The sequence below is a fragment of the Mytilus edulis genome, chromosome 14, assembly GCF_963676685.1.
Source record: "Mytilus edulis chromosome 14, xbMytEdul2.2, whole genome shotgun sequence".
NCBI lineage: Eukaryota > Metazoa > Mollusca > Bivalvia > Mytilida > Mytilidae > Mytilus > Mytilus edulis.
The window spans coordinates 4,011,267-4,034,282 of record NC_092357.1 but is presented as its reverse complement, the minus strand read 5'-3'; the positions used below and the strand labels follow the sequence as shown (position 1 = coordinate 4,034,282).

The 23,016-nt window shown below is 32.3% G+C and overlaps 1 protein-coding gene across 2 annotated transcripts; it reads right to left on the bottom strand.

The window, feature by feature from the left end:
• Positions 1–9,874: 9,874 nt before the first annotated feature.
• Positions 9,875–20,795, bottom strand: LOC139502963 (uncharacterized). Of its 2 annotated transcripts, XM_071292629.1 has the most exons (8): positions 20,719–20,795; positions 18,061–18,128; positions 17,318–17,446; positions 16,380–16,565; positions 15,756–15,835; positions 12,100–12,211; positions 11,475–11,703; positions 9,875–9,971 (listed from the first exon to the last, which is right to left on the bottom strand). In XM_071292629.1, the coding sequence occupies exons 2-6, from the start codon at positions 18,122–18,124 to the stop codon at positions 12,113–12,115; spliced, it is 558 nt and encodes a 185-aa protein (XP_071148730.1). In that variant the 5' UTR covers positions 18,125–18,128; positions 20,719–20,795; the 3' UTR covers positions 9,875–9,971; positions 11,475–11,703; positions 12,100–12,112. The 2 variants fall into 2 exon arrangements, with proteins under 2 accessions (XP_071148730.1, XP_071148731.1); XM_071292630.1 differs by lacking the exons at positions 9,875–9,971; positions 12,100–12,211 and having other exon boundaries at positions 11,550–11,703.
• Positions 20,796–23,016: the final 2,221 nt, after the last annotated feature.

Here is a 23,016-nt window from a genome sequence, read left to right as displayed (position 1 = left end):
AAAGAGGTAAAAATTTCTCTGAATTCAGAAATTATTTCCATGATTGTATTAATGCCAAAACTGCACAGCACCAGGTTTCGCAATAATTAAAGCTTTCATTCATATTTTCAGTAGTGATTTTATATTTATTGCAATCAGCATATTTAAGGTGGTACCTAACACTACAGGGAAATAACTCTGTAAAGTCAGCTAAACGTTTTAATTACGTTGTGGTGTAAAGGGAATAATAAGCTTCTCAAAGATCAAAATTGGTCTTTGTCAAACTGCTATATAACCAGTGCAATTTTTCTGCACACCGACAGCAAAGTATAAAGGGCCCCAACAATTACGTTTTTTGTTAGTCAATGATACCAAGGGTTCACACAAGAGAATGGATGTAATTACCACATCAGCATGTTCTTCACGTGTATAATATAACGGGTATGTATCTTTAAATACATCTATAATACTAAAATAACGAGGTCCAATTTGTCAGCCGTCATCGGGTAAAAACGACAAATCAAAGAATTCAACTCTATATATAGCTAATATAGGACAATGGTGTAGATTAAAAATTACACCACTCCAGACCCTTTTGTTTTCCACATAATTAATATTGCCAATAATTAACAAGTTCCGGGTCGAATCCGATACCGATACCAATAGTATATTCACCTGTTACCTATTACCTTATCTGTACGTTCCGCATTTGACAGGCGCACCACCAAACGGTGTATTTAGGATTTTGCTATATACACGGGTCATAATCAAAGGGCTGACACTACTAAATTCAATCATTGTCAAATTGTTCCCTATTGTAGATTTATTCAGCAAATCGGCAAGACTTTCTAAGATAACTAATATAGGACAATGCCGGCTGTTGATTAAAAAAATACTCCATTCCTGGATAGCCAGAACCTTTTTTCCAAATAATTAATATTACCAATAATTGATAAGTTCTAGGTCGACGGGTTCAAACAGAAAGATTTGAAAGCAGAGAAAACTGTGTATCTTATAATCGACATGACTTTATCAGATGATAATAACAATTACTAAAATAAGGCTTAGGCATAGTTATATACTTTTAATTCAGTCACGGACCCGCGATATCACGGGTGTGTACTTGTATCTATAAAAACTTGCGATCTTAATTTCAACTTGATTATCTGTAAATTGAAGGTCTGTAGTTATCTGAAGGATTACATTGGTAGCAGACAGTTATATAATCCTAATGACCCTAGTATCGTGTTCTGTAAAAAAGATCCTCTGGGAAAAGTATTTGGAGTTGATAAGTTTACCTTCACAGAAGCAACGTAAGTATTTATCTATAATTGTATACATTATCACTGAACTAGTATACATATTTGTTTAGGGGACAGCTGAAAGACTCCTCAGGGTGCCGGAGTTTCTCTTTGCATTGAAGACCCATTGGTGGCGTTCCGCTGTTGTTGGCTCTATGGTCAAGTTGTTGTCTCTTTGACACATTCCCCATTTCCATTCTCAATTTTATGTATATGCATTAATACGCATGTTCTGTACCATTGAGTTGACTGCAATGCCTAATTTTGTGATCGCTTATTTATTGTTTAATTAACTGTATGTTTTGATTGAAACATTATAATTTGCTATTTATTATTTGTATATCTATTGGATATGTCTGAAGGAATAAACATTAACTAATTATAAAGCTGTACTTTTTGATTGATTTGTATTTAGGAGAGAAAGGGCGAAAATTGAAATGACAGCAAGTTTATATAAAAATAATCCTATAAATTGGGTGTTTCAAGTCTTGCAGCAGGGATAAACATGATAAACAGATCTAAAAGACTAAAGTGAAAGACCTCATTTATATAAAAATGCATTGCAAGGAATTGTGTGCAACTTCTTGTTTCTTCAGTATTTAAATACGAAGATAAATAATGAATGGTAACAAGACGTAACTGCTAATAAATGGAAGACCAAAGGATGTGAATAAGAATTATTGATTGATTGGTTTTTAAATTGCTGTAATATTGTCAAAATGATATATTCCCCTATCAACTTGTACAACGGATCTAACTATAAACTTATCTAAACGGGGTGGTCTGGGTCGATAATCTTTATCTGAAATTATGAATCTTTTTAATGCTTTAAAATTTACATCTGCATCTGTCTTTTATTTTCAGGAAATTGATAGATGCTAACTGCTACCAGTTACCTGACTCATGTATGGTTAAGAAAGAACAATTAGTCGCTAGACCAAAGAAAAGAAGTAATATATCAAATCAAGTAAATCAGGTAATTATTAATTTAAATTGATTCAGGGATCTTCAGATTGTTTTGAAAATGTTATGGCTGTGGCATCCAAAAATCTTTTCATTTTTTATGACCGCTGCTGTGGACAATGATGACACCCAGTATTAACCCTGACCGCCCTTCCGTCCAGGGCATTTTCATTTCTTCACTCAAATTCAAGTTTTCCATGTCTAAATTTTTGAAACTTATACACAGATACACAGTGAATCAGTACTGTTCTAGAGTAATGCCCCTTTAAAACTTGGAAAATTGCTAACTTTTTTAGTTTCCACACTCTTAATTTATATAATTAGTTATCATGGTTATTCTCATCAGTATTTTATGAAAAAAAGTTGTTTATTTTCAGATAGTGACTGTTTCTTGTCCAAAGTTGATTGCAATACTCGTACATAGTCCCGGTATACAGACAGGGGAACAGCAGAAAGGACAAAATAGTTTCCAAGGTCAAACATCAGACACGAGTTCTAACAGAGGTAAACATGGAAAGTATATAATTATTACAGTTTTGTATGTTAAAGAAAATTTAATGGGCAACAACTCTAAATAACATGTTGGTACAAATTCGATAAGCTTTTGACATGTTTCAGCATTGGCAAGATGTTGTGTACATTGAGTTTGGTTTGTTTAGCATGACAGCATGTGCATCCTTGTTTCAGAGTTGACTTAATATTTTTATGAGTTTTTCTATTCATTTTAGCACAAAATCTGTCAGCTGCATCTACTGGTAGGAGAAGACATAGATGGGTTTCTGTAAGTAAAAATCACAAATTTACATGTTGTTGTTTTGTACATGATATGTAAATAAATCAGTATATATATATATATATATATATGCATATGTTGTGTCTGAAATGTAAGGGTGAGGATATGTGAACATCGTGCAATCATTTCCAACGTAGTATACGTGGTCTTTCCTTTAAGATCATTTATAGTTTATGTAAACAAGATGGATAAATCAGGTGGTCGTGTGGTCTAGCGGGACGGCTGCAGTGCAGGCGATTTGGTGTCACGATATCGCAGAAGCATGGGTTCGAATCCCGGCGAGGGAAGAACCAAAAATTTGCGAAAGCAAATTTACAGATCTAACATTGTTGGGTTGATGTTTAGACGAGTTGTATATACATTATGTACACAGCCATGTATCACCATCATTGATGGCGATCCGATGGATACATCTGTTGTAGGGTTGTCACTGACTCAGACGTACTTATGTATATATATATATAAAGAACAAACTGCCTCAACTTGAAAGATTGATAAATGCACAAAATCAACTAATATAAGAACTATAGACAAAAGCATTATTTAACAAGTAAGAAAGGAAATATATTTAAAATGTTAATAAACATTACAAAATAAACTTTTATTGCTGTTTCTCTCTCAATTTATAACATTTTATTTGTTTATTTTGTGTATTTAGGAGAGAAAGGGCGAAAATTGAAATGACAGCAAATTTATATAAAAATAATCCTATAAATTGGGTGTTTCAAGTCTTGCAGCTGGGATAAACATGATAAACAGATCTAAAAGACTTTTGTGTCCGCTCCATATCTAGAGAACCATTATGATTTCATACTTTATACTTTACATGTTTATTAACCACCACCAGAGGGCGTGTCATGATGTATGTACAACTTCCTAGGTCAAAGGTCAAGGTAAAAAAACTTTGGTTTCAGTTGACAACCCTGTGTCCTGTGGTGAAGATCGTGTCCGCTCTATATCTTGAGAACCGTTATGATTTCAAAGTTTATACTTAACATGTTTATTAACCAACACAAGAGGGTGTGTCATGATGTATGTACAACTTCCTAGGTCAAAGGTCAAGGTCAAAAACTTTGGTTTCAGTTGACAACCCCGTGTCCTGTGGTGAAGATCGTGTCCGCTCCATATCTAGATAACCGTTATGATTTCAAAGTTTATACTTGACATCCATTTTAACCACTACCAGAGGGCGTGTCATGATGTATGTACAACTTCCTAGGTCAAAGGTCAAGGTAAAAAAAACTTTGGTTTCAGTTGACAACCCCGTGTCCTTAGGTGAAGATCGTGTCCGCTCTATATCTTGAGAACCGTTATGATTTCAAGTATTATACTTGACATCCATTTTAACCAACACCAGAGGGTGTGTCATGATGTATGTACAACTACCTAGGTCAAAGGTCTGTCTGTCTGTTTGTCTGTCCATCGCTAACAAATTTGATCCACACTATATTTTGAGACGACAGCTGTTATTATTTCATACTTTATACCTGACAAACATTTTCAACTTAACATATGTCATAATGTATGCATCCTAGGTCAAAGGTCAGTCCGTCGGTCTGTCCATCCGTTCGTTGTTCTTAACAAATTGTGTCCGCTCTACCTCTCGAGAACCGTTAATATTTCATACTTTATACGTGGTGGGTCATAATATATTGAAGGCATAATTCTAAAAATATGTGACAAATATCAATTGGGCAGCACCTTTAAACATATTGTTCAAACATCAATCCATATATCCAGAAGTCACCTTAGAGTAGTCAACAATGAGTTCACATCATGCAGTCATATCACTATTATACTATGAAAGTAAGTTGAGAATATTTATCAGTTTTAACTTAAAATCTCAGAATAAAATCACACATGAGACTATGTAATAACTTCAAATAATGCTTCATATCAGATTATCCATACAACTTATTTACCCCACGTTATTGACAGCGGGGCCCACAGAGATGGCTCCCATCTCAATGGTATCTAGTTGCCAATGAGACAACTATCCACAAAAGACCAAAATGACACAAACATTTACAATTATAGGTAAATGTACGGCCTTCAACAATGAGCAAAGCAGCCCTCTTAACTAATAATTATAAGTAATTTTAATATGAGACCATTTTAATTCTTATTTGTAAATATATGCAATTGTTTCTTAACATTTTCACACACCCCAGCACATATGAATTATTTTATATCTTATAAAAATTTATGATGACAATCCTATGAATTAATTATGATATCTATTATTTAGTGATTATTATAACCAAATTCAGTCATCTGTATATAATTAATTGTTTCCCTATGTTTCAAGGTGTACATAGTTGCCAAAACTATACCCTTTGGGTAGTGCTCCACAATTAATGGAGGAATATACAAGAAACTGAACTGAACTGAACTGACAAGCAAACATCCTTAAACACATGCATTGTTCACCTGCATGTTTACTTCATATAATCATTACACAGTAAACTGTTCTTTCTGTGGCATTGCACTGACAAAGCCTAATACAGTACATTGTCTCACTAGACAAAGTATCTGGTGAGATAGGAATAAACAACCATCGTCATGTCCTCATTTTTGGGATACGATTGCTTTCAATCAATCTGTAGACTTTTACCGTTGACTCATGCTACATTCCCTCACGTCATTAATTTTATTCTAAACATTCAGCAACATCTCAGATTCTTATAATTGTCTTGCTTTACAAGGTAAAAACAAGCAAAAGTATTGAACTTTCCTGTAATGTTCTTCTCATAATCTTCATGTGTGATATTTCCCTGGACTTAAATGCGTGGTTTTAACAACACGGAAAATCAGAATTAAACAGTATTTATATTTAGTGTTTTATAAATTTAGAAACACGTCAGAGGGAATTCCCCAGTTTTGATAAATGCGAGAGTTCTCTGAATTCCGACAATTCTATTTCTGTCATAAGAACTGAAGTGAATCTTTCTATATTTTACCGTTATGAAACTGATATTTGATGCTGTATTCTCATAAAGAAATGGAGAACCATTCATCATAATATTTAATAAACGTTCTTGTTCCAAATCGCAAGTCGCGGTTTGTTTATGTATTAATGCGTATAGTTTTCCTAATTTCAAGGGATATCAGATTGAGTGGTTGCTCTGGATTCCCCGCTTCATTGATTAATTTGAAACTCATGGGATTCTTCCTATGTCTGTCTGCTATTGAGGATTATTGTTGTTGCATATTTTTAAATCATATGCATGATTTAAATTAAAATAAATGAATTCCACATCGTAAAAGTTACCTATAATACCCCTTCAGCCGAAATGGAGTCTTCCATATTATCATTTCGAATTGTCTCCCTTCCGGAAGTATGTTCCGTCAAAATAGAAATACTATATACGACTCGACAAGAAAAATTTACTCGTTAGATGCCGATAAACGTCGTATTTGTAACATTATTCTTATATAGTACTTTACGTACTTTGATATACTTTCTTTGAGTTACTTCCCTTTGGTATCAGTCTGATACGATTTATGTAAACCCCATTTATCATTTGTATCATTATTCGTGTGGAATACAAATGAACAGGCTGCTTCTTAATTTGTCATTCTTATTATCGCCATATACGGCTGCAGAGTATATTAGATGGTATCAGATAAATACGGGAAATGGATCTTAATGGAGTACCATAGCCTCAGATGAATTGGGATTCAACAAATTTAGTTGATACTTGGAAAAAATTTAAACAACACATGGGACTTATCCTCGATGGACCGCTCGCCGAAAAGACGAGAAGGTTAAAATTACTTATCTACTATTGTGGGTTGGTGAACAAGGAAGAGATATTTATAACACATGGCAATTAAGTGAAGACGATGTATAGTATGAGTATAGTCAAGGACAATTAAAGGGATTAAAAAATTTAGAACCGTCAACAGTCGTACACGAATTAAATCTTCCGAGATACTCGCAGTATAACAGTGCCTCATCTAGGAAGAACCACAAGACCTCTGACCGAACTAGGACGGGTCCAGTGAACCAAAATCGAGTTAAAGTCGAACCCCATCGTTATTCTTTACAACAAGGATGTGGAAATTGTGGGAGAAGACACTCCAAACACGAAAAATGTCCGGCGAAAGGAAAGAAGTGCAACAGTTGCCAAAAGTGGAATCAGTTTGCCCAAGTTTGGAGATCCAAACTAAAGGTAGACGAAGTAGTACTAGACACAGATAGTGACAGTGACCACGAGTTTTTTTATTGATTGTATAAATGAACATAATACCTTCATTTATGATAAGAATAAGGTAAAGAGAGATCAAGCTTTTGCTACAATTAATGTTTGTTCAAAACCAATTAAGTTTAAGCTTGACACTGTTTCTCAAGTGAATATTTTGCCTAAACATATATTTGAAAGTCTCAAATTCAATGGCACTCTCAAAAAGTCCCCTCGTATCTTGACTACTTATAATTGTAATGCCCTGCCCTCACTTGGCGTCTGTTGTCTCCTTTGTTAACATGGTTCTGTTAATAGTAAATTAGAATTCTATTGTCTAGATACTAATTCCCCACCAATATTAGGCATGCAGTCTTGCTTGGATTATGAATTGATAAAACTGGTATACAGCACTAAATCTACGTGTACTTCTGACTCTGACCCAATGACTAAGTCGTCAGTGTTAAAAGATTATTCAGATTTTTTCAAATGTGTCGGTCTTGTTAGAGGCAAGGCAACAATACACATTGATTCGGAGGTACCCCCAGTTGTAAATCCCCCACGGCGCGTTCCTGTAGCGTTACGTGGTCGTTTAAAGTCCGAATTAGATCGCATGGTGAACGCAGACATTATTTGTAAAGTAAACGGCCCAACACCTTGGGTTAATTCCTTTGTCGTTGTCGAAAAACCTAATGGAAAGCTAAGGGTATGCCTAGACCCGAAAGATCTGAATTCTGCGATTCAGCGTCCGCACTATCCGATACGAACATTAGAGGATATTCTGCCCCAATTATCGAACGCTCATTATTTTACTAAACTTGATGTCCGATCAGGTTTTTGTGTTGAATACATATGCGTTTATTTTGTTATAACAAAACACCCATGCAACCACGCATCCCATATTGCTGATTGGACCCGACACAAATAATTTCGTGTTTCGGTAGTTAAGCTTGGGATGGTCATTTTCAGATGCATTATTTGAATATAATCAAATATGAAAATTATTCATGTTTAGATTGATATATTTAAATTCAATTCTTCTTCAATATATGTAGTTATTATGACAGATCTACCATCATCAGGGGTCCAACTGTCAATTTTATGTTAAAGTCTTTAACTTTGATCTACTAAGCATATCTCCAATACTTTTATGTTTGCTATACGCAACTATTAGTGCTGTATTGAATATTTGTACACAGTCTTCGTCGAACTGTAATACATGCCAGTGTTTCATTATACGTTTCTTTATTTTACGTATATATGGATTATATTTAGTTATTAAAACTAACGGAATACTTTGCTTCTCTTTAGATTTGTTTTGTTGTAATAAATCCGTACGGTCAATTGATAAAGCATCAGTAATACTATCATCTATTTCAACGTTATCATAACCCCTGTCTAATAATTTCACTTTGAAATTAGTTAGATTGTTTATTAATTTGTTACGGTCATTTGTATTTCTAATTTGCCGTATTGCTTCACCTTTAATAAATCCTCTGAATACATGTTGTGAGTGACAGCTATTTCTGTGCAGAAACAGATAAGAATTTGTTTCTTTAAAATGTATTTCGAGGTCAAGAATGCCATATGTTGTAAATCTTTGACCTTTAATTTGAGATTTTTGGGTCTGCGATAGGCAATAACAGGAGGTGATGGAAAAATTTCTTTTAAGGGAGAGTCATTTTCAATAAGACGCCAGTGCTTTCGGATAGTAGATAAAATGTTTGTCAAATCGGGATGGAAGGTTACAACAAACGGAATTCTATCTGCACGGGTCGTCTTATCTTTGTATTCCATGAGGCTAGCTCGATCTTTTTCTTTGGCTTTATCAAAAGCGTCTTTGATGTTTTTAGTTTTATATCCTCTTGATTTCAGCTGTGTTTTTAGTTGTCCCAAACGATAGTTAAGTTTGAATTCCGAGGAGTAAATTCGCTTTAGTATGATGGTATAAACGCATAAAAAGTGTACAAAACAACACCAATAACAAATAAAAGGAAACGATTAATGTAATTATTTATAAATATTTCGAATAACAGAAATCCTTCATCAGTATGATTATCATATTAAATGAATCTTACTAATCTACTTTGATTAAATTATACAAATTTCGAAATTTATACAATAAAACAGATAAACCAAATATCATTTATAAAAATGACTATATAATTGATATTCATGTCAACACCGAAGTGCTGACTCCTGGGCTGTTGATGCTCTCGGGGTGGAAACGTCCATCAGCAGTGGCATCGACCCAGCGGTCAAACGTACCAGTATTATAATTTAGAACGCCAGACGCGCGTTTCGTCGACAAAAGACTCATCAGTGACGCTCAAATAAAATCAGTTGTAAAAAACCAAACAGGTAAAAATTAAGTTGAAGAGCATTGAGGACCTTAAAACTAAAAATAAACACAATATCATACTTAATACATTTGTTCTAACTTTGCTGTTCGTTTTACCAAATTTGTATTGTACAACACAGAAGACTTTTAACTACATGCTGGAAGTAGCATACATTTATGGTCGTTTTTTCTATGTGGAACGAAGAAACTGGTGTCTTGATTGTACAATTCTGTCGTTGTTTTATTGTATTTTATTTTTTAATGGATGTTGATTTTAGGGGGAGGGGGACATATAACAATGCTATAATACAAATAATTTTTTCACACTGTTTTATTATAAAGACAGATAACGCCGAAATGCCTTTCCTCAGTGTTGGATCTGTGATCTGTCTTTGATAAATAAATGTGATCTACAAAATTTCAAGAAGTCATTACTGGCAAGAGTAAAAATTGTTTCTTGTATGTTTGATACATTGACACATAGGTAACGACTTACAAAAAAATACATTTATTAATTGTGCTCAATTTCAAAAGGCACTTTAGAATAAAACAAGGTGTCGGAGGTTTCCAGACATATCCGAATCCTTTTTTTTATTGAGAGCACTATAATAACAATACTGATATTTTAACATATACACATTTTCGAGTATTTAACTATTTAAGGCAAAAATAACCTTAACATATCTTGTTTGTTCTTTCGTGTGTCAAATAGTTGGTTTCAAAACTTAGATTATATACTCTTTGTATATCAATCCAGTTTGCAAGTAAATAATTGTGTCAGTAATAATCTTTTTCATATTCATGCGGCCGAAGCAAGGTTGTTGGCTCTCCGAACTTTACCGAAGTCCTGCGTTTAATTGTCGAGTTTATGAGCTTCGGTCCTTGCTTGGAAGTTGGTTTGGTTTTCGTCTCATGGACGTGTATCCATCATCGTTTGTTGAACACCAGTAAACTAATGTTGCCAAAAAATATTGTTGGTATTTTGACCTTTTTTAATCTTGGCTTTGTAAGTTTATATTCGACTTATGAGTTTGAATTCCCTTTTGTATCTTTTACCTCTCTTTTAAAAAAGGGACGAAAGATACCAAAGGGACAGTCAAACTAATAGATCGGAACTAAACTGACAACGCCATGGCTACAAAAAGACAAACAGACAAATAATAGTACACAAGACACAACATAGTTAAGGTAAATTATTATTAACCATCTCGGATTGTAGAATATATTGCAGAAGTTTAAAATCGGTTTATATCAATGCTTAAATATGCAAACTTTATGATAGATTGGCAATCAACGTTTATAAAATCAATTTTTTTATGTATTGCCTTCTTGGCACTCTTCAAACATATACGATATACCTGTCGTTTTGTTGACATACAATTTCAACTTTATCTTAAAGAGGATAACTCTAATATGTTGTAAAGGAATGTTAAACAAATGTTCATGTTTACTTTGTAGTTTCTTCGAGCATATTATTTAACCTATCATCACATACTATTTTAGAATATTCAATCTCAAAGATAATTTGTTTTGTTTTTTAAAAATAAGGTGTTTTTTTGTCATATAATATATTTACATTTATACAACTGTGCATAACTTAACAAGGATATGGTGACCCCTAATTTGTTCTTAGTTTGTTTTTTTAAGTAAGGTAAAAGCTACATTTTCGGCAAAGTATAAGATCATTCTATATCAGGAAATATATAACGATGCCTTACCTCAACATGTGCTTGTCTCTTACGACTTCACTTTTAAAAACATTTTAATCGAACGAACGGCTTTTCTACATATTATTTAGTCGATAGGCTTTAACGGTCATGTTTCAATTATGGCTGATCAGTGGAAAAACAAATTGCATTTCATGTTTACATGCATCACACTACACCAAATGATTAAAGTATTTGAATAGTTACCATAGTTCACAAATTGCGTGGCCATCAATAAATCCACAATAATCATCTGTCCATTGAAATCCATAACTGTACCTCATCATAACACAGTCCGCTTGTGCATTGTTCCAAGTCTCACCATTAGGTTCAGGCGGTGGTCCTTGAAACCAGTCCGTGTATGTCACAGGTTGACCAGAGATCCATTCAAATGAACCTTCTGTCTTAATGTCTGTAAAACCTATCCACCAGTTATCTGCCAAAAGATATAAACAAATATATACGCATAGTTTTTTTTCTATATGTAACGTTATAAAATCATAATGCGTCGTCTATGAATAAATTCAAAATAAAAAATATCATAACATAGGAGCGTTAAGCTTCAAAAAAAGAAATAAAATTAAAATAAAAAATAGCGAACTTTGATTTTGTATAAGTCCCTTATCAAATGGCAAAATCAAAAGCTCAAACACATCAAACGAATAGGAAACAACTATTGTATTCCTGGCGTAGTGCATGCATTTCAACACATCAATTTTAGATATAATAAATTTTCTCCAAGCGTCTTTGAATTACACAAACAAAATTGCGTATGACACAGTAATAACCTTGCATATTCTTCAAGTCTTAAAGAAATGTTAAAGTGTCTTACTCGCCGAAGCGCCTCAAGCAGATTTTATTAGTGTAAGTATATGCTTTAAGAAACTGTTTTCCTCTTCAGTTTCTATACTTGTGATATTTCCACCTTGGTTTTTGCAAAAAGCCTACAAAAGGTAATCCTAGTTAAACGACTACATATATGTAGAAATCCAATAATCGTAGTATAACATGTGTTTCTGATAAAACACATTGATTGGTACCATCTCTTCTATCACGTACACTTATGAATAAATAATACAATCTGCTTATACACGATAAAAAAGTCAAATAATTTGGAATTAATGAATGCATGCATATCTTTGACTGTTTGTTCGAGTTAGGCTTTATTGTATTTCTGTTTTTTTGGAAAGTTTGCTATAGCTTGCTATTGCTACTTTCCTTAGGGGTCGGCCTCAAACTTCCGGTTGACAGATTATCGCAATATATTCTGCTCCGAGATAGTATAGTACTAGTGTTTGAGTTCTTGATTCTTGAAAGATTCTTTTTAAATTTTGAGTAACTACTGTTTTGACTGAAAAGATTACAGCTTGAATAAAAAAGAAATGAATGTTCACCGACGATTCAGATGAATTTAACTTCATTTTAAAAATGAGTATCACAACAGTCAACACTACTTCACGGATCTGCCATGCGCTGAAGAGAAAATCACAAGAAATCTACGCGAGATTGCGTTTTCATTCATTCATGAATATTTCATGAATGAACATTTTCCCGCTCTACTTTTACCTGTTTACTATATGTACGTACATAAACGTGGTAAAATCCCGAGTGTATCGAAAGAATCGGGAATGACTGATTAAAATGCGAGAACAAGTTGACATTTTGACCAAGCCGTCGGATGATAATGGTTTGTTTAAACAAAACACAGGTGAAAGAATATAAAATACTCGATAATTATATTATATGTCTAACGTCTCACGCCAAGGACGAGTAAAGGTAAATACCGGCCTTGATAAAAAAAAAAAATTAAAGAAATGCATTGTTTTTGTCTAAACATCGATCGGACGATTTTGATGCCAAAAATCATTTGAAAACTTATTTCCGTTATTTAAATACTAATTGTTTCACATTCCAATGTGGATATAAGGAACTTTACTCGTTCAGCATGCTCAAGTGGATCAAACTGACAGCAGAAAAACATTGACCAAACGCCAGTTCTTCAGTCTTCTTCCAATAATTTACATCATACCACTTCTGGTGTATTATTGTAAATTCGTATCATATAGCATCCGTATTAAAATCAATCGAGTCAGTATCTTCTTCTTCGAATATTATAGCTCAGGGTATCAAGACAAGTTCTGTAGAAATGGTTACGGTTCATGATGTGTACCCTTTGGCTAAAATGGCTGCATTTTCACCTCACAATTTAGATAGATTACAGACAAACCTGTGCATCTGGAAAAGTTTTAAGGCATACCATGCCCTATATAAATAGATTTCAATTGCTTTGTCATCCAAATACAGAGGCAACCGTAATATATCAAATGAATGACCTAAAACAAAAATTCTCAAATGTTATTTACTCATAAGACAATGCTTAATATCAATTTACAACTGCAACTAAAATGTGTTACTGGTTATAAGCACCTCTATGGATCTAGTGTATATCAACTTTTTATTCCTGTGGTCATACTGCTGTTGTTATGCTCCCACCGTATTGAGTTTTATCTGTACAATTTATTTTGTTCTGCTGTAAGTATGTACGTCCTTCTATTACGTGTACGTACATGTACCTCCATACATCCCAAAATTCGTTCTGTTCTCTTACTTTAGTTTGCCTGAACCAAATTGTATGAAACTTATACGCAATGCTTATAACCACAATTCACAAGTCAAGTTTGAATTTTAGTTGCGTCACTTTTACCATTCTAGCGTTTTATGCTACTTTACAAATAGGAAAGTTGCTGGAAATTATAGTTTCTGTTCTCTAACTTTAGTTTGTCTTAACCAAATGCTATGAATCTTATACACAATGCTCATTACCACAAACACTGATCAAGTTTGAATTTTGGTGGCGATAGTTATACCATTTTAGAGTTATGCCCCTTTACATATGTAAAACATTGCTTAATATTTTCGTTTCAGTTATCTAACTTTAGGTCGCTCAACCAAATGTTATGAAACTTATACATTGTAATACTTTTAACAATAAAACAAAGATCAAGTTTGAATTTTGGTGGAGTAATTTTTACTGCTCTAGGGTTCTGCCTCGTTACAAATGGAACCAGATGCTCCGCTGGGAACATCTTTATACGACCACAGAGGTCGAAACCCTGAACAGTTGGGGCAAGTATGGACACAACATATAAGCTTGATATAGCTCTGAATTTGGATTGCAATCAAATATTTGACATAATATATAGGTTTCTGACACAAAACAAATGTCAAGATCTTACAAATCTATTGCGCAATACTGTGTAATTAGAATGTATACACAATGCTTATTACCCAATAACTCAGATCAAGTACACATTTTGGTAGCGTCACATTTACAGTTCTTGAGTTGTGACCTTATATAACATTAATGCTAGCGGGGGCATCATTTGTGTCCCATGGACACGCTCCCTATTTTTGATAAAAGCCTTTAATATAAATTCACTTTCATTACAGTTGTATTGATTTAAGTTACTGTAACTGTCTTATTTATAAAAAAAAAGGATGCAGTATTTTTTGCAAAGAACCAATGCTATCCAAAACAGTTCAAAGGAGGAAATGTATTAATAACTACAGGCCACCATATGGTCGTCAATAATGAGAAATAATTGTACCATATACATGTAGAAAGCTATAAAAGACCCCGATAGGAAACATGTGGAGCAATTCAAACAAAAAACTTACGTATTAATTTACTAAAAACAAATTGAAGGATCTAAACCAATAGAAAAATACTAATTCACAGGCCCTTGATGTTGACATGGCATAGGTACTCAAAAAGAAATTAACAGAGCTTTCTGTATATTAGAATATTTTAGACTTACAGTTTTAGGTTGCAATAGAAAATATCAAAACTTTTTATGACAAACATGAAAAAAGTGATTTTTGATAATTACTGACAAGACAATGGTTTAGTTTAAAACATGCAAGCTGTGATAAAATACATTTTTGAAATAATACACGTCTATAACCTTTTTGGAATAATACACAGCTACAGTTGCAAACTTTCCAGATGTGCTATCCAGCACTTTGATTTTGCTATACAAGCGTATCAGCGTTTGTATGGGGTTTCGGATCTTTTATCATTTTGATCCCAGGCATAACTGAAAAACCTCAGAAATGGTCAAAATGCACATCTGGTATATTAAAGTTTGGAAACATTTTCATCCCGGAACGGGGATCGAACCAGGAACCTTTGTGTTAGTTGTCCGATGAACTAACCACTACACCACGGTTCTCTTTGTTCTAAGTTGGCATGTACAAAATCATATTGGTATACGTTAATGGGTGGTTTTCATTTTTTGAGTCATTATTCTTTGAAGTATAAGTAGATATTTTAAATATGTGTGTGTGTCCACTATTATCGAACCAAAGGAAAAATAAGACTGTCGCAAGTATTTCTATGCTAACAATGTGTAATATATATATATTTTTTTAAATGCAAGTAGTTTTTAATCTACAAAATTCAACAGTAATTTAATGCTAAAAGAATACCTCAGCTTGGTCGAATCTAAAGTCACCACAGTTAAACTTGTAAGTTGTTCCGCGGAAATTAATAACCGTTTCTGGACAACCTGCAATAATCAAGATTACAGCGTTATTTGCATAAGTCAATGACCCCGTTAAGATCTTATTTGAGGATATTATGTAAGAACGTGAACTATGCATTCTCATCTGAACCAATTTAAAACAACATTGAAATTGAAATTGAACTAATGTTTTATATAGTTTTCTTTTAGTGGTTTTATTTAACATTTTATTTGACTTTCTAAAGGGAAACATATTGTACTTATATATTAAGGTGGTACCCAACACTTTCACTAAAATTTATTTGGCCCGTTTAATTTTCATCAAATTTAGAAAAAGTATTTACTTTGACCCTTTAACAAAAATATACAAATTTCAAAAATTTTTAACCAACCGTTTTGTCAGAAAATACACTGGTTATATAGCAGTTTGACTGACACCAATTTTAAACAGTGCTTAATATTCCTTTTACAACACAACATAATTAAAACGTTAAGCTGACTTTACAGAGTTATCTTCCTGTAGTGTTAGGTACCACCTTAAACAAACAACAGTCATCAAACGTAAGAATATAATCAATGTTGTCCATACCAACGCATGTTTGGATGCCACCTCCACTCCATCCTGTTTCTTGGCATTTCTTTTCTATAGATTGGTTTCCAAGAAAAACATATCCTGCTTTGCAAGAAAAAGTTGCAGTGTCACCGACCTCTGTTCCGGTAATATTAACTGTTTGCCCGTTTTGAAGCTGATCCTGCTGGATATCGTCACAATGAACTGAAAACATGTTCTTTAGTTTAAACGAGATAGTTTCTATTAATAGAACAACAACAAAACATTTTATCATCTATTCAATTATATAAATTTAAACTGACTTTTTTCAAATTTTTTTGTTCGAAGCAAACATCAGAATCGTTATACCTAATATCAATTCTGATTACCATGTCCTTTTTCAAGGGAAAAACATCTTCAATTATTTCTGCCATTCAAAATTAGAGAGAAACAATCCTTCTAAAGAGATATGTCCGATACGACAAAATAAAGGTGCGTTACAGCAAAATTGTCTTATAGTGCTTTGACATAATTTTCAGAGAAAACAATGAAGTTGATGAAATATCAACATCAACGAAAAACAAAAAAATGAATCTGATATTTCATTATAACGTTTTTATTTATTTCGTCTTCTATTTAAATTTTGAAGAAACTGTTCATCTAAACATAAGAATTTACTGATATTCTAGAAGTTGGTGTTTTAACGTCAATTAAAAATGACTGTAATAGCGCATTAGACGTCAGATTAAAATACACATTTTGAACAACTTGCTATATGATAATTAAAGAGACAACGTCAATACAAACATCCAATGGTAAGAAATATGTCTGGTATAAAAAAAAGTCAAGCATTGGAGTTTACATCAAAGTGTGTTGAAATACAGGAATTTGAGCAGGAACACTGACATGGTTAGCGTCATATCACTCAGTTTCTAAATGTTCTAAGCAATAAAATGACCTCAAATAAGTATACTAACATACGCAACATGGTTTGTTCCTACAACATTTCCCTTTTCCCGTCCACCCAGATCCGAACACGCTAGCACATGATGAGCCTGTTTTGCTGCTGCATCTTCCCTTGTTGGCCATACATTGACGGGTGAGTTCTTAAAAGTTCAATTGTATATAATGAAATATATATGTCATGCGACTTTTGGTATTTCTGACTAAGCATTTTTGCACTATGAGAAAATAGTGTCATGGAGAGTGAGAAAGCACGATAATTTTCATGCTTAAAATTTAAATCTGTTTCGTACGACAATAAAGTGAAACAGAAAATTAGTTATAAAGTGTGAATAAACCATATGTTTAAAAAATAATAATGAGACACGCAAAAAACATTTGAATAATTGTTTCTCGCTAACCTTTAAAGAAAATATATTTGGTTTGAAAAATAATCGAATGGATACATTCGTATATGTTATGATTAATATATATGCCTAAGCCACTGAAAACATTACTAAAATCGAAACTGTAGAAGTTGTTGTCCATTCGTTTGAAGTGTTTTGTCATATGATTTTGCAATTTGATTAATGACTTTCCGTTTTGAATTTTCCTCGGAGTTCAGTATTTTTGTGATTTTACTTTTTGCATCTGGAACGCTTTTCACAATAATTATTATAGCACAATAACCTTAACATTAAAAATCCAAGTAAGTGTTGGTTATTTAAATGCATTGTGAGCCAATTTTCATATATATAATATTGAAAAGAAAACTTACGTCTTGCGTTCGATACATGGTAAATGCTGAGGATAATAACAATCACGTGACAAAAATTAAACATGGTGCTGAAAAATTTAAATTCTCCATATTACATATTATACAATATTTACATTCTCCATGTTGCATGTAATACACTAATTACATAATATTACATATGGTGTAGCATTCTACTTTTTTCATTGGTTTTTATGATCACGTGTTTCAAATGTTATTTCAAGTATATATATATCTAAAGCCTTGTTTTCTAATTTTAAGTATAATGACGCTATTTTTCCATTGATATGTGTATTGACGGTCAATATTAAAAATCTTGCTAAATTTAGATTTAGATTCAAGCCGTTCCGGTCCAAAATAACTCAACGTCAAGACGTCACACATAAAAATCAAGGAAGAAGCACCGCAGCAGACGAAAATTATATAATTTGAATTCCGTTTTTTTTTAATCTAAACAGGAACAAAAATATGTTGTGTTTTGGTATAATAAAACAAGTTCATCTTATTTATTGATATTTCCAACGGCATGTTAAAATCTTTTAAAATACAATTTAAAAATACACACTTGTCAGAAAGAACATTGAAGTCACTTTTCTTAAGTGCCTGTCTCAGATAAATCCATGCAAAGTCATCCAGAACCAAGGTTACAAGATCATCTTCATATTCTATTACAAGGAAGGTCTAGTGTAATGATTTCAGACTTATTTTTTTCTTCAAAAAGTTCAAGGATTTTCCTTATAAAGGTCTGTTACTAAAAATAGAATTTCTATCAAGATAAAAGGTTAAAAACATGCTATGTTTGATAAAATAGGCCTTTGACATCCATTAAAGGAATATTTTGTAGGCATTCTGGTATGGTTTTATCAATAATATGAACCAGGACGGTACTAATAATTATGCTATCGTTGATCCTTAAACTTCCTTTGAAAGGTCACCAAAAGGTCAAATTTCAAATTTTGAAAATTTTGCAAAAATTCAGGATTTCAAAGTCTTTCTAGGGATAGCGAGGATATTCATTTCTTTTAATTTTGGTCTTGTATCTATTGTTAACAAATTTATTAACAAAATATACGAAACGAATCGGGGTATACCTTAATTATAGAGAGGATACCAAGGGGGAAATCATTAATAAACACAATCGTAAAAAACAAAAACAACAAAAACAATGCAGAGAAAAGACAAGACCTCAATATATGTTCTTAAAAGTTTTCTGGGAATGATACGCAATGCTTTATACTAAAATTAAACTATAATTAAACATTAAATTCCCCAAACCTAGACAATGAGGCACTTTGATTTAGAAAAAAGAAAAAAAAAGCAATATCAAACCTCAGAAAGCTGACCTTCGAAGGGTCAATTTACAGTTATGGTATCTTTTTAAAGACAATGTAGCCGAGAAATACCATATCGTTTTAAAAAAAGGCAGTGGATATATTGCCGGCTCCGGCAATATATCTTCTTAGGGGCTATTTTACCGACTCCGGCAAAATAACTATCTTTATAGAGTGTTGCTATTTTGCCGGTCTTGCTACGGCTTTTTAATCGGACTATTTGAAATACAAATTTTATTGAAGTTATTTAAACACAGAATTTTTGTTATCAAACAAACTTCAATTAAAGTTCGACTCATATGAATATAATGAAGAGCTTCAGCAGGTTTTGGAAACTTCATTTCTTATGATTTTATTATGTACAAAATATTTTCTAACTTTGAATAAATTTCTTTTTATTAAATTTTAGTTTTTCATTTCCATTTTAGGCATTAACATTAATGATTGGACATAGTTTTCAGGATTTAAGTTTAAATTCAATAGGATATAAGAGTAATGCCTAACATTATTTAGGCAATAGACTTACTGCTAGGGACTAGGCGTTAGCTTATTATACAGTAAATGGGTTATGTCACAGATTTCAGTAAAACATTTGCATACAACTTTGGCTTCATGAACTTCAACTGAAAATCGAACAAAAATATGCATTTATCTCATTTATCATTTGAAATATTACTGACTGAATGGTTACCAAATTGATATAGAAAGCATAAAAATCGACGAAAAACCTTCTAAATTTTGTCTTGAATCACAATTTTTTATTACTTCTCCATAGATTAAAAAAATATAACATTATAATGATCAAAAATAAAGATATGTCACCGACTTCGTTTTTACTGTTAACATCATTAACAATTGTGTTCTGGAGCAATGCAATGGTTTTGTAACACTTAAAACACATTTTGACGTTGTTGAATGTTACTTTTTATTTTAAACCTAATAGCTTATGATATACATTTTTCAATATGCACATTTGAAAAAACAAAATTGTGTAACAGAAGACATATTTTTTAAGAGATATTCTAAATAAAGTTTAATTTTTCTATTTTTTTTTATTCTTTATTTTCTTGATTTATAAACTTAATCTAGACCGGCAAAATAACACACTATTTTGCAAGAACCTGTAAAAAAGCGCCAAGGAGGCTTTTTTGCCGGAGCCGGTAAACATGGTAAAATAGCCCCCTTAGCCACTGCCTTTTAAAAAAACTTCGAAAATCTATAAATTTTAATCCTGAAATGGCTACAACGACTAAAGATGTACTTAACCAAACATTGCATCAAACAATTTCCATAATATAGTATTTATTGCGAAAAAAACATCTATACTTACAATTAAAACTGTCCCAAAAGTTGGTGATACAAACTAAGCAAATTCTATCAATTTCCTACACTTAATATATACACGAAAATCTACTTGTAAATAAAAACATAAATCAATAGAAATATGTAAGCAACATATGCAACCAACACGGAAAAATACATGTATGTAAAAAAGTTCTTTCAGAATTTTAATATTGTAAATAAAATAATGCTTTAACTTTTTTTGTGTTGAATATAAATGCATTAATTTCCTAAATTTGATAGAAATAATGAACTACCATCTGAATTCAGAACTTTTCTTTACATCAGGAGTGGTTGTTTTTCATAGCATATTTTTAATACTAAAATTAATTTTCAATATGTTGAGTTTATGCACTATACTTTACAATGCAATGTTTTTCCTCTTGTATCAGAAATAATGCAACGTCAATTGCTATTAGTTATTGTACATGCCTTTCGATAAGTTATTTTGAATCAATGAAGGAAAAATATGCATAAACTTTTGATTGTGTTGAATAAGAATATAATAATGTTTTTAATGAGTTAAATGGTAATATTGACCGCCATTGAATGTTTGTACTTTATATCATGTAGGATTGGTTGTTTTTCATAAAATTAAAAAAATATCAGATAAAATATTTTAAAATATGGGTCGGATCGTTTAAAATTACATTGTTTTCTTATTTTGCTAAAAAGATGTTATTTGAATGATTGCAAGGTCCTCAAGACAATTTTTTTTAATAAGAATTTTTTTAAAGTAAGTATAAATAGTTATCAAAGGTACCAGGATTATGATTGAGTACGCCAGACGCGCGTTTCGTCTACACAAAACTCATCAGTGACGCTCATATCAAAATATTTATTAAGCCAAACAAGAACAAAGTTGAAGAGCATTGAGGATCCAAAATTCCAAAACTTTGTGCCAAATACTGCTAAGGTAATCTATGCCTGGGATAAGAAAATCCTTAGTTTTTTCAAAAAAATCAAAGTTTTGTAAACAGGAAATTTATAAAAATGACCACATTATTGATATTTATGTCAACACAGAAATGCTGACTACTGGGCTGGTGATACCCTTGGGGACGAAACATTCATCAGCAGTGGCATCGACCCAGTGTTGTAAATAGTTATTAAAGATACCAGGATTATAATTTAGTACGCCAGACGCGCGTTTCGTCTACGTTAAACTCATCAGTGGCGCTCACATCAAAATATAAACAAAGGTGAAGAGCATTGAGGGTCCAAAATTCCAAAACATTGTGCCTAATACGGCTAAGGTAATCTATGCCTGGGATATACTAATGTTAATACTTTTGTTTGTGTTGAATATGAATCCAAAAATTCTTTATTGTTACAGAAATAATGAGCCTCTATTTGATTTCAGTACTTTTCATACATCAAAATTAAATGTTTTTCATCAAAGTAAAAGAATATTAGGGGGAAAAAATACAAAAAGTTGTTCGGATTGTTTACAATAGAGACAAACATGTATAAACATGTCTCTGTTTAAAATTATCAATATATCTTATTTTCAAAAAAAAAAAATCCCGATGGTAGATATCTTTTTTTTTCATTTTAATGGCCTCGACATAATTGTGTTTAAAGAACTTTAGAATAATAAGAATACAATACTGAGAAATATCGAAAACAAGGCTCCGAAGTTTTCAATAAATTATACTCTTACTTTTCTTTACAGTACTTTTATACCCCCACTCTTGTTTCAAATTTTAAAGAATTAAAAAACAAGACTTGCTTTATTGTTAGCCGACTCTATGTGCATGTTTTCTGACAAGTTTGAAATACATGTAATTCATCATATGTTTGATGTATAATCATACAGTCTTGTAATTATAAACATTTCCTGATTAATTAGCATGTTTGAAACAGAAAGAAATGTTTAAAAGTGCAACACACGGTATTCGAGACAAGAAATCAATTTTCTTACACTTGTAAAATTCAAATGAAGTAAAAATCATTTGTAAGAGAAATTGATATTGTTGACTCAGCAATGACAATCTGTTACACAGAAAAACATATGTACGTGGTGGTCCCAATAGTTGTTCAAACATATAGTATTTGCAAAAGTAGTAAAAGTGGTTGGGCACAAGTTATAGTAACATTAGTTACGTCCTCATCCTGTGGGTCTCAATCGACATATGCAGAAATCTTGGTAAGAATTTAGTCTAAGATGGATGATTGGTTTTTTTTAATGATATTGGTTTTGAACTAGCTGTCAGTAACTTCGTGTACTCTAAGATCTGTAATTAATGTCTTTGTGTTGTCAACGTCCACTCTGTGTTTTTGTTAT